At 41.2% G+C, this 17,545-nt stretch overlaps 1 protein-coding gene across 2 annotated transcripts in view; it reads left to right on the forward strand.

Annotated features, from left to right (window-relative positions):
* The window catches only part of LOC109865460 (collagen alpha-1(XVIII) chain), a 177,920-nt gene that overhangs the window by 151,797 nt on the left and 8,578 nt on the right, over positions 1 to 17,545 (forward strand). For both annotated transcript variants that reach the window (XM_020453708.2, XM_020453691.2), the window contains 14 exons: positions 505 to 540; positions 825 to 914; positions 2,079 to 2,111; positions 3,310 to 3,327; positions 3,491 to 3,550; positions 3,696 to 3,773; positions 4,521 to 4,556; positions 9,764 to 9,817; positions 10,193 to 10,264; positions 10,379 to 10,444; positions 10,626 to 10,653; positions 14,119 to 14,172; positions 14,292 to 14,326; positions 17,329 to 17,460. In XM_020453708.2, coding sequence (XP_020309297.1) covers positions 505 to 540; positions 825 to 914; positions 2,079 to 2,111; positions 3,310 to 3,327; positions 3,491 to 3,550; positions 3,696 to 3,773; positions 4,521 to 4,556; positions 9,764 to 9,817; positions 10,193 to 10,264; positions 10,379 to 10,444; positions 10,626 to 10,653; positions 14,119 to 14,172; positions 14,292 to 14,326; positions 17,329 to 17,460 — 792 coding nt within the window. The remainder of the gene's footprint in view (positions 1 to 504; positions 541 to 824; positions 915 to 2,078; positions 2,112 to 3,309; positions 3,328 to 3,490; positions 3,551 to 3,695; positions 3,774 to 4,520; positions 4,557 to 9,763; positions 9,818 to 10,192; positions 10,265 to 10,378; positions 10,445 to 10,625; positions 10,654 to 14,118; positions 14,173 to 14,291; positions 14,327 to 17,328; positions 17,461 to 17,545) is intronic.

Raw genomic sequence — 17,545 nt, forward strand, 5'->3', positions numbered from 1 at the left:
CTGCCATAGCCAGCGAAGAGCCCGGATCTCAATCCCATTGAGCACATCTGGGACCTGTTGGATCGGCTGGTGAGGGCTAGTGCCATTCCCCCCAGAAATGTCCAGGAACTTGCAGGTGCCTTGGTGGAAGAGTGGGGTAACATCTCACAGCAAGAACTGGCAAATCTGGTGCAGTCCATGATGAGGAGATGCACTGCAGTAATTAATGCAGTTGGTGGCCACACCAGATACCGACTGTTACTTTTGACCCCCCATTTGTTCAGGGACACATTATTCAATTTCTATTCGTCACATGTCTGTGGAACTTGTTCAGTTTGTCTCAGTTGTTGAATCTTATGTTCATACAAATATTTACACATGTTAAGTTTGCTGAAAATAAACGCAGTTGACAGTGAGGGGACGTTTCTTTTTATGCTCAGTTTATTTTATGGATTTTTTTCAAAATATTGGACTTTCTCTCACAAATGTATGCTTTTTTTCTCGGGTTTCCTTTTAAATTTTCAGGGACAAAAGGGGGACAGTGGGGACAGAGGAGAAAGGGTGAGTATTTTCAAATGTTCTTAGAATTAAAATGTAATTCAGGAGACATAATAATAGGTCAATTACATGCCTAGAGCTTGACCATTTAACACTGATGTTCAAAAACTGTAACAACCTACCAGGAAATCAATGTGTTTAGCAATTAACCATCAGAGGGATGAGAAAATATCTGACCCTCTGTCAGTTATTAGGGGCCACTTCCACCCACTCCCATGTTTTTTTTATGCTCATCACCAGCATGTCTTTGTCCCTAAGGCTGATGTTATCTTGGGTCTGGTTTTTAGGGCGAATCTGGTCGCGATGGAAACGGACAGCCTGGACCACCAGGCCCACCCGGCCCACCGGGACAAATCATCTACCAGACCTCCAGCAGTGTAAGGCCCTGTACCGAAACAACTCCTAGGCCCTCTGGACACTACCCCCTAGACCAGGGATGAGCAACTTTGATGGCGTTGGTCTATAGGGGCAAAAAAATTGAACTCAACATGAGGGGCCACAGTGGCTCATGGGTCTGCGTACCCACATCCATACCCCCCCCCCCCCCCCCCACACATACATTTTGCCATGGGGCGGAGAGATGATTTAGCAATTTTATAACAAATTTCATGCAATTCTACTCAATTTGCCATGGAGCGGAGAGAAAAATGTCATTTTCGTGATATCCAATTGGTAGTTAGTCTTGTCCCATCGCTGCAACTCCCCCACGAACTCGGGAGAGGTGAAGGTCGAGAGCCATGCGTCCTTTGAAGCACAACCTTTCTAAGCTGCACTGCCTCTTGTCACACTGCTCGAATAACCCGAAAGCAAGCCACACCAATGTGTCGACGGAAACATCGTTCACCTGGCAACAGAGTTGGCTTGAAGATACCCTGCCCGCCACAAGGAGTCGCTAGAGCACAGTTTACAAGGAAATCCGGGTCAACCAAACCCTCCCCTAACCCGGACGACCCTTGTCAAATTGTGAGCCGCGTCATGGGTCTCCCTGTCACGACCGGCTGTGACACAGCCTGGGTCGAACCCTGGTCTGTTGTGATGCCTCAAGCACTGCGATGCAGTGCCTTAGACCGCTGCGCCACTTGGGAGGCCCCAAAAATGTGCAGTTTTACAGCTAATTTCCTGCAATTCTACACATTTTGCCATAGGGTGGAGGCAAATTTTGCAGTTTTTAACTGATGATAAATGGGTCCCACCCCGGTTGGTTTAGATAGCTAGCCACTAGACTAACTTACCGATCTAAAAAGTGCCTACCCCAAGTAGAAACTTGTTTTGATCAGAAGGGATTGGATATGTATAAGCAAAATGTCAACAACAACAAAATCCCTGTCCTATCAATCTGCAAGATTGAGCTACTACCCTATTGCTTATACCAACCCGACTATTTTGAAATCTACATGAAGTGCCTAGAGGGTGTGGATAAGAAGGCTGGAAATAAACATACCCATCCTTTTGCATGATCTTCTTTTAGCTCTACTGTATCTCCTCCAACATGACGGTTGAGTGTGCATTGACATTAAGCTGTACAATTTCTCTTTCTGCAGTATGATGGTGTCGTTGGAGTTGCCGGGCCCCAGGTAGGTGTTTTGTCCTGTTTGAAAACACTGTTATCATTAATGTGGCTCAATGTTACTCCAATAGTCTTAAAAGCAAATGTTATAAGAACTACAGGACACACTTATTTTTCATACAATTAAGTATTAAATTGATGTCATTCATTTGCCAAACTCGATTGATCAATTGCAGTAATTATTCTGGGTGTAATTTGATCAATGTTTGAAATGCATTCAGGAAATCAATCAAGGGCTATATAAGTCCCAATGAAATGAAACCAATGACTACAAACCCTGGGTCATATTAATTTGGTGCCAAATGGAAGAAAACTGACTGAAATAGGAAGGGACTACTTGAACTTTTCCAATAAGAAACACTAGTTTTGTCATCCGTGGCAAAGTGTTTTGCTGTGCGTGCCTGAACACAACTCCTGTATAGGGTCCTCGTTACGCATTGGAAGTGTAGCAGAGAAGAATTCTGGAGACAATATGATCTTCATTATATGCTTGCTATATGTCCTATATGTCCTGCTTTTATAACAAAGATTCTATGGAGATGGCAGTAACCATCTGTTTCCATTTGTTGTATGTAATTAATATAAAGCTACATACCTTCCACCGATATTAGGCCAAAACTACATTTACTTTACATCACACAACCCACATTTAAGAAATACAATGTACAGTCGTATTCCCAAGGGCCTGTGTAATTTTCATGAATTACATTATTCCTTCATCTGGATATTTTATTGATCTTAAATTAAGCAAATGTTCTTATGTTGCAAAACCTGTTGAGAGCATGTAATGCGATGAAATCCTGGAAATGATACATTACCTTAGAGATCTGAGTTTATTGGACAATGATTCTATAGGAGGAGATGATGGAAATCCTTCACACTACCACAAAATATAGATTTGATTTAAAGGGATAGTTTGTGATTTTGGCAGTGAAGCCTTTTTATCTACTTCCCCAGTCAGATGAACATATGGATACCGTTTTTAAGTCTCTGCATCCAGTAGGAAGGAAGTTAGAGGAAGTTTCGCGAGCCAATGCAAACTATCATTTGCACACAGAGTGGAAGTCTATCGGAATAGATAGCCAAAATCCCGAAGTATCCCTTTAATGAAAGTAATTACCAAATATTTGGGACCAGTCATAACCAGTCATAAAAAAAGCAAATAATCATTAAATAAAATCTGATTTTTCTTTTCTTTTCTGTAGGGCCAAGCTGGATTCCCTGTAAGCATTGAGTTTCCTACAGTTCTTCTAAGGTTGTGTTCTAACAAGTGTGGATTTCATAGTGTGGTGGATATTTGCCCTGAAAGACTAAATAAACCCAACATCAGTGCTAGTTTGATGTGTGATAAACAGCACATTTTCTGATCTGTGCATTTTCTGACAGGGCCCGATTGGACCAAAGGGCGACATGGGAGATCCAGGCCAACCCAGTTATGGAGTCAAGGTCAGTGATGTGAACACACAGCAACATTGCCCTGTCATTGTTGCTACAGTGTACCGCTGAGTTAGGCCCATTCCCAGCAAGTGTTTATTTTGTGGGGATTAACACATTAACCAGTTTCTCGCTCTTCTTATGTGTGTCTTCCCAGGGCGAGAAAGGCGAGCCTGGCTCAATCATTGGGCCTGATGGGAATACTTTGTACCTGGGAAGATTGTCGGGTGAGAAGGTGAGCGTGACTTCTGTAGTCAGCAGTCATATTTGACACGTGTGTTTGTAGCATATATGATGCTATACATATCTCACATCCGACTCATAGTAAGACTAAGCAATTAGCCTATTATAATGTTCATCTGGCTATAGTTAAACCATGAGCAATCAAGTATTATGCATTTTGCTGACTAAGATCAAGGACCTGGTCATGAGAAAGGAATTCTAAATACAAGTGTATTTAATTACTTTGGAAAATGAATGGTAACATTAGACATGGCATAAGCTTAACGTACACAGCATTAACGAGCATTATAAGGCATTATTCGAAGCATTGTGAGAGAGCGAGACAAAGAAACTATGGCTTGTGCCATGGCCCATAGCTCATGGGAGAGGGAAATAAAGAGTGCAGGTATCTCACCACAGCAGGAACAAATAATAGATAGAACAATGACTCTTAAGACCATTTAATAAGCCAATGTGCTGTTTGGATTCAAAATCTGAGTCGTTGACCAATAGTATTACTGTAAAGTTAACCTCCAATCAGATATGTGACGTAACCTCTGCTTCTCAGAGGTGAGACAATGGAGGTTGGTAAGATTAACACAGAGAATGCTGAATTCCTAAGACAACACAGAGGAAATTCTTGCATACAGTTGATAAGAAGAGTCACTTTGGGAGCTGCCCTACACTTCTGTCTGGCTCGGTCTTATCTGTGTGTTGTCCTCCGAGCTGAGTTAAAACACCAACTCTCCATCTTTTATAGGGCGACAGAGGACCTGCCGGACCCGTCGGGCCCCCTGTAAGTACTTTTAGGCTCATACTTGACGTTACGGTCTTGCCATTTGAAGCTGCCATAAATTAAAATGGCATGGTCATGGGCAGTGTTGGGATTATATATTACTCATTGCATTTAACAAAAGTAAAGCTTTACTTTACATTACTTTCCATACAAAGTAATATTGTGTTATATTACTTTGCGTTACTTTCATGAAAAAAATTGAAATCTCACAGTTCGTTTGACAGTCAGACTGAGCCAGGTAAGCCACGAGCGCTCTAACATAGATAGGCTACTTACTAACTCAGGTTTTATCACTAATTTCACCTTTCATTTGTGGTGCTGCTTTCAAGTGCTGTGCAATCATATGCTTAATTAGCCATACAGTGCATTCGGAAAGTATTCAGACCCCTTGACCTTTTCCACATTTTATTAAGTTACAGCCTTATTAGAAAATGTATTAAATATGTTTTTTCCCTCATCAATCTACACACAATATCCCACAATAACAAAGAAAAAACAGGTTTAGACATTTTTGCAAATGTATAAAAAATACAAAACAAAATTACCTTATTTACATAAGTATTCAGACCCTTTGCTATGAGATTTGAAATTGAGCTCAGGTGCATCCTGTTTCCATTTATCATCCTTGAGCTGTTTATACAACTTGTTTGGAATTCACCTGTGGTAAATTCAATTGATTGGTCATGATTTGAAAAAAGCCACAGTTGACAGTGCATGTCAGAGTCATGAGGTCATGAGGTCGAAGAAATGATCCGTAGAGTTCAGAGACAGTATTGTGTTGAGGCACAGATCCGGGGAAAGGTACCAAAAAATGTCTGCAGCATTGAAGGTCCCCAAGAACACATTGTTCTCCATTATTCTTAAATGGAAGAAGTTTGGAACCACCAAGACTCTTCCTAGAGCTGGCCACCTGGCCAAACTGAGCAATCGTGGGAGAAGGGCCTTGGTCAGGGAGGTGACCAAGAACCCGATGGCCACTCTGACAGAGCTCCAGAGTTCCTCTGTGGAGATGGGAGAACCTTCCAGAATGACAACCATCTCTGCAGCACTCCACCAATCAGGCCTTTATGGTAGAGTGGCCAGACGGAAGCCACTCCTTAGTAAAAGGCACATGACAGCCCACTTGGAGTTTGCCAAAATGCACCTAAAGACTCTCAGACCATGAGAAAAAACATTATCTGGTCTGGTGAAACCAAGATTGAACTCTTTGGCCTGAATGCCAAGAGCCATGTCTGGAGGAAACCTGGCACCATCCCTACAGTGAAGCGTGGTGGCAGCATCATGCTGTGGGGATGTTTTTCAGTGGCAGGAACTGGGAGACTAGTCAGAATCAAGGGAAAGATGATCGCAGCAAAGTACAGAGAGATCCTTGATCAAAACCTGCTCCAGAGCACTCAGGACCTCCAGACTGGGGCGAAGGTTCACCTTCCAACAAGACAATGACCCTAATCACACAGCCAAGAAAACGCAGGAGTGGCTTCCGGTCAAGTCTCTAAATGTCCATGAGTGGCCCAGCCAGAGCCCAGACTTGAACCTGATCAAACGTATCTAGAGAGACCTGAAAATTGCTGTGCAGCGACGCTCCCCAACCAACCTTACAGAGCTTGAGAGGATCTGCAGAGGAGAATGGGATAAACTCCCCAAATACAGGTGTGCCAAGCTTGTAGTGTCATATCCAAGAAGACTCCAGGCTGTAATCACTCCCAAAGCTGCTTCAACAAAGTACCGAGTAATGGGTCTGAATACTTATGTTAATGTTATGTTTAAGTTTTCTATTTTTAATAGATTTGCAAACATTTCTAAAAACCCGTTTTGCTTTGTCATTATGGAGTATTGTGTGTAGATTGATGAGGATTAAAACAATTTAATCAATTTTAGAATAAGGCTGTAAAAAAAAGTTGAGGGTTCTGAATACTTTACGAAAGCATTGTACATACTGTAAGCCAGACAGATGTCCTATATTTTCATTCCAAATCTTTCTCTCGAGCCACCAGTTTTGGTTATAGACCGCACGTTCACAGACCCATAGAAATGTATAAAGAGCACACTTGCTACTAGACTGGAAGGCCTCTTTGGGCTTCAGAGGTGAGAGGGTGCACCCTCTACACATTTTTATGGAGGCAGCTGTCATGACATTTCTCCCAAACAGCCTTTTTCCACATTCTTGAGAAATATGGAGAGATATGTTTCTGAAAGTTAGTTGACAAAGTAGCTATAATAATATTACCCAATTTGAAAAGTAACGCATTACTAACGCAAAGTTACTTTTGTGAGGCGTTACCCCCAACACTGGTCACAAGCAACAGCTGTTGTCAAGAGAGAGTGTGAGGCAAGTGGCTGCACTTGTCAGCACCAACACAGATGCTGTTAAGCATCTGCACATGTGCATGACAGTTCACTTCTCTCTTCTGCAACGTGACAACAAATGCTGACCAGTGCACCCTCACTTCACGCAGTCTTTGTTTGTGTCAGAACTCGGCCCGTTCCTCATGGTAAAGGCATTTAGCTGAGTTTACCTTTAATTAATTCAGCTGCCATGTACAGTGCCTTGCAAAAGTGTTCATACCCCTTGGATTTCTACACATTTTATTGTGTTACGAAATGGGATTAAAATGCATTTTGTCAACAATCTGCTCAAAATACTCTTTCAAAGTGGAAGATTTGTTTTACATTTGTTAAAGATAGCTAGAAATTAAATAACTAGAATATAGTCACTGCATAAGTATTCAGCTCCCTGAGTCAATACATATTAGAAACAACTATTAGAAACAACTTTGAGCGATTACAGCTTTGAGTATTCTTGGGTAAGTCTCCAATCTTGGGTACAGTGGTTGCTCCACTAAAAGTTTTTGAGATTAAGCTCCGGGATTTAGAGGTAATTTGTGGTTTAGTACAGTACCCTGCGTCTCCACTAATTTGCTCCAGACCAGCGCAAGGGGGAGTTAGAGCACTGATTATGCTTTTGGGTCCTAATGTGTCTCTAACTGACAATGAATGTGCGACATAAACCTAAATAGAAACTGATAATTGTGCGCGACTTCAGTATAACTTATTATTTTATTTTGTTAGGATTATTATGCTCTTACTGTAGTACTGTAGACCACTCGCGACCAGTCACGTTGTACAGTGCCTGAGTGGCACAATGGTCTAAGACACTGCATAGCAGTGCATGCTGTGTTGCTACAGATGCTTGTTCAGTACATGTGTGAGACTGGGAGACCCATGAGATGACTGTAGGTTTTTGGTTTCTCTCCCTCTAAAAACAGAAATAAATAATTCTAAATAACAAACTGGCTTTATTTACAAATTCTTAACAATGCCTCATGCCATATTCAAGAATGGCTTTTTTCTCTCACTCATTTTACATTATTTGAAAATTAAATAATCTCTAAAATATATATATTTTTTAAACAAAGTGATTATTATTATTAATTTAGAATTATATGGATATTCTCACAGATATATTATTAACCCTGATATTATCAGGGCAATATATATTGGTCATGGCTTCCGAATGGTGCACAATGGGATTGCCTTGCAGTTCTCCAGCTGTATCCACTGAAGGCGCGTGAGGTTCAAGGCACTAGGGGAGGGGGCACGGAATGGGACACAGAGCCGCGCACAGAAGACCTACCTAGCCCATGGTGAAGGAATCTCCGTTTGGAGATTTTCACTGAATCTCCGTTTGGGTATTGGTTAGACTAGAATTAGAAAATTGGGGTGTAGAAATGTTATGTTCTTAGTGTAACCTTTATTTAGCTAGGCATGTCAGTTAAGAACAAATTCTTATTTACAAGGACAGCCTACTTCTTCCTCCCCATCACAAAATTGAACCCCCGGTCTCCCTCTTGCCCGCACAACAGAAGGATTCTTTAGCTAAATAGTCCAGTACTGAACTCCCGACCGTCACATTGTACAGCGCTATATTTTCCGTTCCATCCTTTTCTTAAACCATAATATTAATCAAATGAATTAGCAATTTTCTTACCATAGATTTTTAAGCAGATTTTTAAGCAGATTCAAGTCAGATCTGTAACTTGGCGACTCAGGAACATTCACTGTCTTCTTGGTAAGCAACTCCAGTGTGAATTTTGCCTTTTGTTGTAGGTTATTATCATGCTGAATGGTTCATTCCTCTCCTAGTGTCTGGTGTAAAGCAGACTGAAGCAGGTTTTCCTCTAGGATTTTGCCTGTGCGTAGCTGCATTCTGTTTCTTTTTATCCTGAAAAACTCTGCAGTCTTTGCCGATATCAAGAATGCCCATACCATAATGCTTGAAGATAAGGTGGCAGTTACTCAGTAATGTGTTGTGTTAGATTTGCCCGAAACATATGGCTTTGCATTTTGGCCAAAAAGTTGATTCCTTTGATGTTTTTTTGCAGTATTGTGCCGTGTTTCATACAAGATGCAAGTTTTGGTATATTTTTATTCTGTATATTTGTATTCTTTTCACTCTGTCATTTAATTCATTATTTTGAAGTCACTACAATGTTGTTGATCTATCCTCAGTTTTCTCCCAACACGCCGTTAATCTCGGTAACTGTTTTAAAATCACCAATGGCCTCACGGAAACATTCCTGAGTGTTTTAAATACTGTCTTGCAGCTCAGTTCACAAGGACGACTGCATCTTTGATGCATAATCCACAGCATAATAATTAACTTGCCCATGTTAAATGATATTCACTGTCTGATTTGTTATCGTTACCCATCTAATAATCACTGTCCTTCTTTGAGGCTTTCGAAAAGCTCCCTGGTCTTTGTAGTTGAATTCAATACAACACTGATGTACCTTAGAAATCAGGGACATCGAAGAGGGTTAGTCGTTCAAAAATCATGTCTACCCCTATTATTTCAGACAGAGTGAATCCATGTAATTTATTTGATTTATTAAGCCACATTTTTACTACTCAACTAATTTAGGCTTGCCTGAGCAAAGGGGCTGAATACTTCTAAGGACTATAATAGTTATCACATTTGTATTTTTTAATTTTTTACAACTGAGTATTTTGAGCAGATTGTTGACAAAAAAAGTAGCATTAAATAGATTTAAATCCCACTTTGTAACACAATTAAATGTGAAGAAATCCTAGGGGTATGAATGCTTATGCAAGGCACTCTATATCATTGACCCCTCTCAAAACTCATTTTAGAGTGAATGTGTTTTGTTTTTGTTTTTCATATGATTGATGTATTGTTGTTTGTACAGGGGCAGTATGGTTCTCCTGGGATAAAGGGTGAATTTGGAATGCCCGGAAGACCTGTAAGTACTCGAGCTGAATTTAGAACTTAACAATTACAGTAGGTGCTCAGTAGCGTGACACACAAAAGGTAGCATTTGTCTTTTAGTGGCCAAAATGCTGTGTAGGTCGAGTGCATTCTAGTTTCTTTGGTATCGATGGTGTAATTGCTTGAAAGTGGTCCAAATGTTTTCTTGACTTGAACAGGGGTGGAATGATTGAATGTTGTTACATAACATCTATTGCCAGTTTGTGTGTAATTATGCACAAGTTAGGAAAGTATCAATATGGAATGCTGCTACTACTACTACTACTAGTAGTAGTAGTATTTATCTCTAGTGAATGCTACTTGCGTAAGGCCTTCATAGTATCTAACTATCTATGTCTGTTTCCTACAGGGTCGTCCTGGTGTGAACGGATACAAGGGTGAAAAAGGAGAGCCATCCACAGGAGCTGGATTTAGCTACCCAGTAAGTGTGACACGTGCTTATAATAATGTACTGTGCCTGTTTACGATACAATGGAAGTGCACTGTCTTTTATATGCGATTCAACTGAAAGTAACTTAATGTCTTCTGTTTTCAGGGTGTCCCCGGCCCACCCGGGCCGCCGGGACCACCCGGACCAGCTGTGCCCGTAGACCGCTTCAATGTGAGTTTATCAGAATCCTTATACCCAAAACCAGGGTTGTGTTTATTCAGCACCAAATGGAATAACACAGACTAAAAGAGGGAGGGTCAATATTGACTTGTCCAATATTGGAAACAGGATATCATGTTTGTGTGCAAAATACTGGAAACTGTTTAAATGTGCCATTTCCTATTTATTGCAGGGTTATGACGCCTCAAGGAATTATCCAGGTTTGCTGAAAATGATTTGTTGTTTTTACATCAAACGTTATACCTAGCAATGAAACCTCTCGAAGACGGAGGATTAAATCTTGGCGCATAGGCAGAAAGTATTTAGACCCCTTGACTTTTTCCTCATTTTGTTACATTACAGCCTTATTCTAAAATTGATTAAATATTATTTCCCCTCGTCAATCAACACACAATACCCGTAATGACAAAGCTCAAACAGGTTTTTAGACATTTATGCAAATATAAACTGAAATATCACATTTACATAAGTATTCAGACCCTTTACTCAGTACTTTGTAGAAGCACCTTTGGCAGCTATTGCAGCCTTGACTTCTCTGCAGATCCTCTCAAGCTCTGTCAGGTTTGATTGGAAGCGTTGCTGAACAGCTATTTTCAGATCTCTCCAGAGATGCTCGATCGGGTTCAAGTCCAGGCTCTGGCTGGGCCACTCAAGGACATTTAGAGACTTGCCCCGAAGCCACTTGTGTGTTGTCTTAGCTGTGTGCTTAGGGTCGTTGTCCTGTTGTAAGGTGAACCTTTGCCCCCAGTCTGAGGTCCTGAACGCTCTGGAGCAGGATTTGATCAATGATCTCTCTGTACTTTGCTCTGTTCAGCTTTCCCTCGATCCTGTCTCCCAGTCCATGTCGCTGAAAAACATCCCCACAGCATGATGCTGCCACCACCATGCATCACCGTAGGGATGGTGCCAGGTTTCCTGCAGATGTGACTCTTGGCATTCAGGCCAAATAGTTCAATCTTGGTTTCACCAGACCAGAGAATGTTTTTTCTCATGGTCTTAAAGTCCTTTAGGTGCCTTTTGGCAAACTCCAAGCGGGCTGTCATGTGCCTTTTACAGAGGAGTGGCTACCGTCTGGCCACTGTACCATAAAGGCCTGATTGTTGGAGTGCTGCAGAGATGGTTGTCCTTTTGGAAGGTTCTCCCATCTCCACAGAGGAACTCTGGAGCTCTTTCAGAGTGACCATCGGGTTCTTGGTCACCTCCCTGACCGAGGCCCTTTTCCCCTGATTGCTCAGTTTGGCCGGGCGGTCAGCTCTAGGAAGAGTCATGGTGGTTCCAAACTTCTTCCATTTAGAAATTATGGAGGCCACTGATACATAAAGAGAGACACAAGAACACAGCATGGCATCAACACATGAAAACACAACATGGTAGCAACACAACATGGCAGCAGCACAAAGGGCAAGAAGGTAGAGGCAACAATACATCACGCGACACAACCGCAACTGTCAGTAAGAGTGTACATGATTGAGTCTTTGAATGAAGAGTTTTTTTTGTAGCTCGTTCCAGTCGCTAGCTGCAGCGAACTGAAAAGAGGAGCGACCCAGGGATCAAATCAAATTTTATTGGTCACATACACATGGTTAGCAGATGTTATTGCGAGTGTAATGAAATGCTTCAGCTTCTAGTTCCTGACAATGCAGCAATATCTGACAATTCCACAACGAATACCTAATACACACAAATCTAAGTAAAGGAATGGAATGACAATATATAAATATATGGATGAGCAATGTCAGAGCGGCATAGGCTAAGGTGCAATAGATAATATAGAATGCAGTATATTCATATGAGATGAGTAATGCAAGATATGTAAACATTATTAAAGTGGCATTATTAAAGTGACTAGTGTTCCATTTATTAAAGTGGCTAATTATTTAAATTATGTAGGCAGCAGCCTCCCTGTGTTAGTGATGACTGTTTAGCAGTCTTCTGTCTCTCGTTCCCAGCTTTGATGCACCTGTACTGTCCTCACCTTCTGGATGGGAGCGGGGTGAACAGGCAGTGGCTTGGTTGGTTCTTGTCCTTGATTATCTTTTTGACCTTCCTGTGACGTCAGGTGCTGTAGGTGTCCTGGAAGGCAGATAGTTTTCCCCCGGTGATGCGTTATGCAGATCGTACCACCCTCTGGAGAGCCCTGCAGTTGTGGGCGATGCAGTTGCCGTTCCAGGCATTGATACATTACGACAGGATGCTGTCAATTGTGCATCTGTAAAAGTTTGAGGGTTTTAGGTGACAAGCCAAATTTCTTCAGCCTCCTGAGGTTGAAGAGGTGCTGTTTCACCTTCTTGACCACACTGTCTGTGTAGGTGGACCATTTCAGTTTGTCAGTGATATGTACGCCGAGGAACTTAAAACGTTCCATTTTCTCCACTGTTGTCCCAGTGGATAGAGGGTTGCTCTCTCTGCTGTTTCCTGAAATCTACGATCATCTCCTTTGTTTTGTTGACGTTGAGTGAGAGGTTATTTTCCTGACCACGCACTCCGAGGGCCCTCACCTCCTCCCTGTAGGCTGCCTCGTCATTGTTGGTAATCAAGCCTACTACTGTAGTGTCGTCTGCTAACTTGATGATTGAGTTGGAGGCCATGCAGTCATGGGTGTTCGGGGAGTACAGGAGAGGGCTGAGCATGCACCCTTGAGTGGCCTCAGTGTTGAGAATCAGCGAAGTGGAGATGTTGTTTCCTACCTTCACCACCTGAGGGCGGCCTATCGGGAAGCCCAGGACCCAGTTGCACATGGCGGGGTTGAGACCCAGGGCCTCAAGCTGAATGATGAGCTTGGAGGGTACTATGGTGTTGAATGCTGAGCTGTCGTCAATGAACAGCATTCTTACATAGGTAATCCTCTTGTCCAGATGGGATAGGGCAGTGTGCAGTGTGATTGCAATTGCATCGTCTGCGGACCTATTGGTGCTGTAAGCATTGAAATGGGTCTACGGTGACAGGTAAGGTGGAGGTGATATGATCCTTGACTTTTTCCTGGTGTGTGCTTTGGGGACCTTTTTAAAAGAATGTGACTGGCAGAACGGGTGTTGTATGTGGAGGTGAGGGCTGCAGTAGGTATCTCAGATAGGGGGGAGTGAGGCCTAAGAGGGTTTTATAAATGAGCATCAACCAGTGGGTTTTGCAACGGGTATACAGAGATGACCTGTTTACAGAGGAGTATAGAGTGCAGTGATGTGTCCTATAAGGAGCATGGGTGGAAAATCTGATGTCCAAATGGTAAAGAACATCTAGCCGCTCGACTGCTGATCGAAGAGTAGATTGAGAATTTTAAAAATGTAATCAGTTTTAGAATATGGCTGTAACGTAACAAAAAAAGGATGAGGTCTGAATACTTTCCGAATGCACTGTACCTTAGCAGTCAACAAAATGAAGTTAGACAGTTTTGATTATTTAAAGGAGACAAACCGTTCCCCATCTACCTTCAATTTGATTCAGCTATTGAAGGAAGAGGGATTCATGATCAATCTACTGTCAAGAAATTAGGCTAAAGCTTTCATCAAAAGCACCTCGATTTGGGAAATTAACTGAAACTGGAACAGCAAATACTGCAGTCAAGGTGTAATCCATTACAATAGTGATACAAATTATATTAATTTCCCATGGAAATGTTTCCATATTCATTTTTTACAATCTATATATATATATTTTTTTTTTTGTAGTGACAAAAGGGGAGAAAGGTGATTTCGGAGCTCAAGGTCTCCCAGGAACGCCAGGTAGGACTTATGTCTCAATATAGCACACTAAGTACAGGGATAATAACAACTACTTCATTTTGTCTTTAGGCACAATTCAGCCTGAATGCTTATCGTGATATGTTGTCATTTTGTTACAGGTGTGGCCTCTAACTTCGACATTTTTACATTCAAGGTATGAAAGTATTACAATTAATAGTACTACTGTTAGGATTGAAGATGGATAAAGAAGTTATTTGTGTCTCAATATATTCTGATACTCTGTTCCTATTCTTTTCCATGTAGTATTCTGTACTTTTCCACAGTCTAGTTTAGAGCTCGGCAATATGGCCAAAATATCATATCACAGTATTTAAAACAAATTGGACGGTATGGCGATATTTGAATATGTTTTTGAATAATACAAGTTCAAAATTAGCTTTGAGTAGCACTTGACCCTAAGGTGGCAACACATACAGTTGAAGATTACATCGGAAGATTACATACACTTAGGTATGAGTCATTAAAACTAGTTTTTCAACTACTCCACAAATTTCTTGTTAACAAACTATAGTTTTGGCAAGTCGGTTAGGACATCTACTTTGTGCACAACACAAGTAATTTTTCCAACAATTCTTTACAGACAGATTATTTCACTTATAATTCACTGTATCACAATTCCAGTGGGTCTGAAGTTTACATACGCTAAGTTGACTGTGACTTTAAACAGCTCGGAAAATTCCAGAAAATTATGTCAGGGCTTCAGAAGCTTCTGATCGGCTAATTGACATCATTTGAGTCAATTGGAGGTGTACCTGTGGATGTACTTCAAGACCTACCTTCAAACTTAGTGCCTCTTTGCTTGACATCATGGGAAGAAAAGAAACTGTAGACCTCCAAGTCTGGTTCATCCTTGGGAGCAATTTCCAAACGGCTGAAGGTACCACGCTCATCTGTACAAACAATAGTACGCAAGTATAAACACCACGGGATCACGCAGCTGTCATACCTCTCAGGAAGGAGACACGTCTATTAGAGATGAACGTACTTTGGTGCAAAAAGTGCCTATCAATCCCAGAACAACAGCAAAGGGCCTTGTGAAGATGCTGGAGGAAACGGGTACAAAAGTATCTATATCCACAGTAAAACAAGTCCTATATCGACATAACGTGAAAGGCCGCTCAGCAAGGAAGAAGCCACTGCTCCAAATTCGCCATGAAAAAGCCAGACTACGGTTTGCAACTGCACATGGGGACAAAGATTGTACTTTTTGGAGAAATGTCCTCTGGTCTGATGAAACAAAAATAGAACTACTTGGCCATAATGACCATCGTTGTGCTTGGTGGAAAAAGGGGGTGGCTTGCAAGCCGAAGATCACCATCCCAACCATGAAGCACGGGGGTGGCAGCATCATGTTATGGGGGTGCTTTGCTGCAGGAGGGACTGGTGCACTTCACAAAATAGATGGCTTCACGAGGCAGGAAAATTATGTGGCTATATTGAAGCAACATTTCAAGACATCATGTTAAAGCTTGGTCACAAATGGGTCTTCCAAATGGACAATGACCTCAAGTATACTTCCAAAGTTGTGGCAAAATGGCTTAAGGACAACAAGTCAAGGTATTGGAGTGGCCATCACAAAGCCCTGACCTCAATCCTATAGAACATTTGTGGGCAGAACTGAAAAAGCGTGTGCGAGCAAGGAGGCCTACAAACCTGACTCAGTTACACCATCTCTGTCAGGAGGAATGGGCCAAAATTCACCCAACTTATTGTTGGATGCTTGTGGAAGGCTACCTGAATCATTTGACCCAAGTTAAACAATGTAAAGGCAATGACACCAAATACTAATTGAGTATGTAAACTTCTCGTCCACTGGAAATGTAATGAAATAAATTAAATAGGAAATAAATCATTCTCTCTACTAATATTCTTACATTTCACATCCTTAAAATAAAGTGATGATCCTAACTAACCTAAGACAGGGAATTTTTAGTGGGATTAGAGTCAGGAATTGTGAAAACCCGAGTTTAAATGTGTTTAGCTAAAGTGTATGTAAACTTCCGACTTCAACTGTACATTCTAAAGTGATTTCAATGGGTCTTTCTACAGTCAACATTTTTATACTGTTCAATTCAACTTCAACCAAAAATAGACAGCATTTGCATAAATTTCTGCATTCCCTGTACTCATTTGAGATCATTTCCACATTGCCACGTAGGGCTGCACATTTTGGGCAAATTTTTAACCAAATGTTGTGATTTAGAGCAAAACACTTCAGTGAACTGTTGGAATCATGGAAATATAATGTTTATGCTAATTCTATAGTTAGAATATAATAGTGGGCACTTTGAATACAATGTTGTTTGACATGACCATGAATGAAAATGCCAGGGAGGAGTTATTGTGACAGGATAGGACAGTGTTACTGTTTCCTAGGGGTCCCTATAATCTTTGGCTACATTGACTGTTTTCTCTTAGCTACTTCATGTAGCCAACATATCAATGCTTCGCTTCATTCCTATTTGATTTAGAAGATACTGTTTTACAAACAACATTCTGATTTAAGTCTACACCAACACTGGTATTATCTGGTATTACCGCTAATTACGTTTGCTCTGACTCAGTACATTTATTAACTAGCTAGTGATTAGCATTAGCGGCTAACAAGATGTAGGCTTAACTCAACAAGCTTAACTTGCTAAGAAAAGACAAACTAGCTGTTTGCAGATGTAAGAAACACAAACAAATAGTGTAATTATAGAACACTCGTGGATTTATATGAAGAAGCAATGTGAAAACAGCGTTGTTGTGATTACCATTAAATCTTGCTTGTTTGTAGGTGACCAAATACTTATTTTCCACCATAATTTGCTAATAAATTCATAAAAAATCCTACAAGGTGATTTTCTGGATTTTATTTTCTCATTTCGTCTGTCATAGTTGAAGTGTACCTATGATGAAAATTACAGGCCTCTCATATTTTTAAGTGGGAGAACTTGCACAATTGGTGTCTGACTAAATACGTTTTTGCCCCTGCGTGTGTGTGTGTGTATAGCATTTTGCCTTTTTATTTCTCTCACCATTTTGATTTGGCGCAAAGAGCCCTTCATTTCCAGTCCTGATTCTTAAATGCTATTACCCTATATAATGCTATCATGCCAGGACAGAGCATTAATAGCATTTTTTTCTTTGCAGAATGACCTGAAAGGAGAGCGCGGCGATACAGGCGTGAAGGGGGAGAAAGGAGAGCCAAGTGGTGGCTATTATGACCCCCGTTTTGGAAGACAACAAGGCCCGCCAGGACCCCCTGGAAACCCAGGACTTATGGTAAGAACTTCAGAGGACATTAATATATGATGCAATCTGTTAGGAAGGTACTAGTCAACACACATCTCCTGGCATATGTTTGTCA

The sequence above is a fragment of the Oncorhynchus kisutch genome, linkage group LG2, assembly GCF_002021735.2.
Source record: "Oncorhynchus kisutch isolate 150728-3 linkage group LG2, Okis_V2, whole genome shotgun sequence".
Lineage (NCBI taxonomy): Eukaryota > Metazoa > Chordata > Actinopteri > Salmoniformes > Salmonidae > Oncorhynchus > Oncorhynchus kisutch.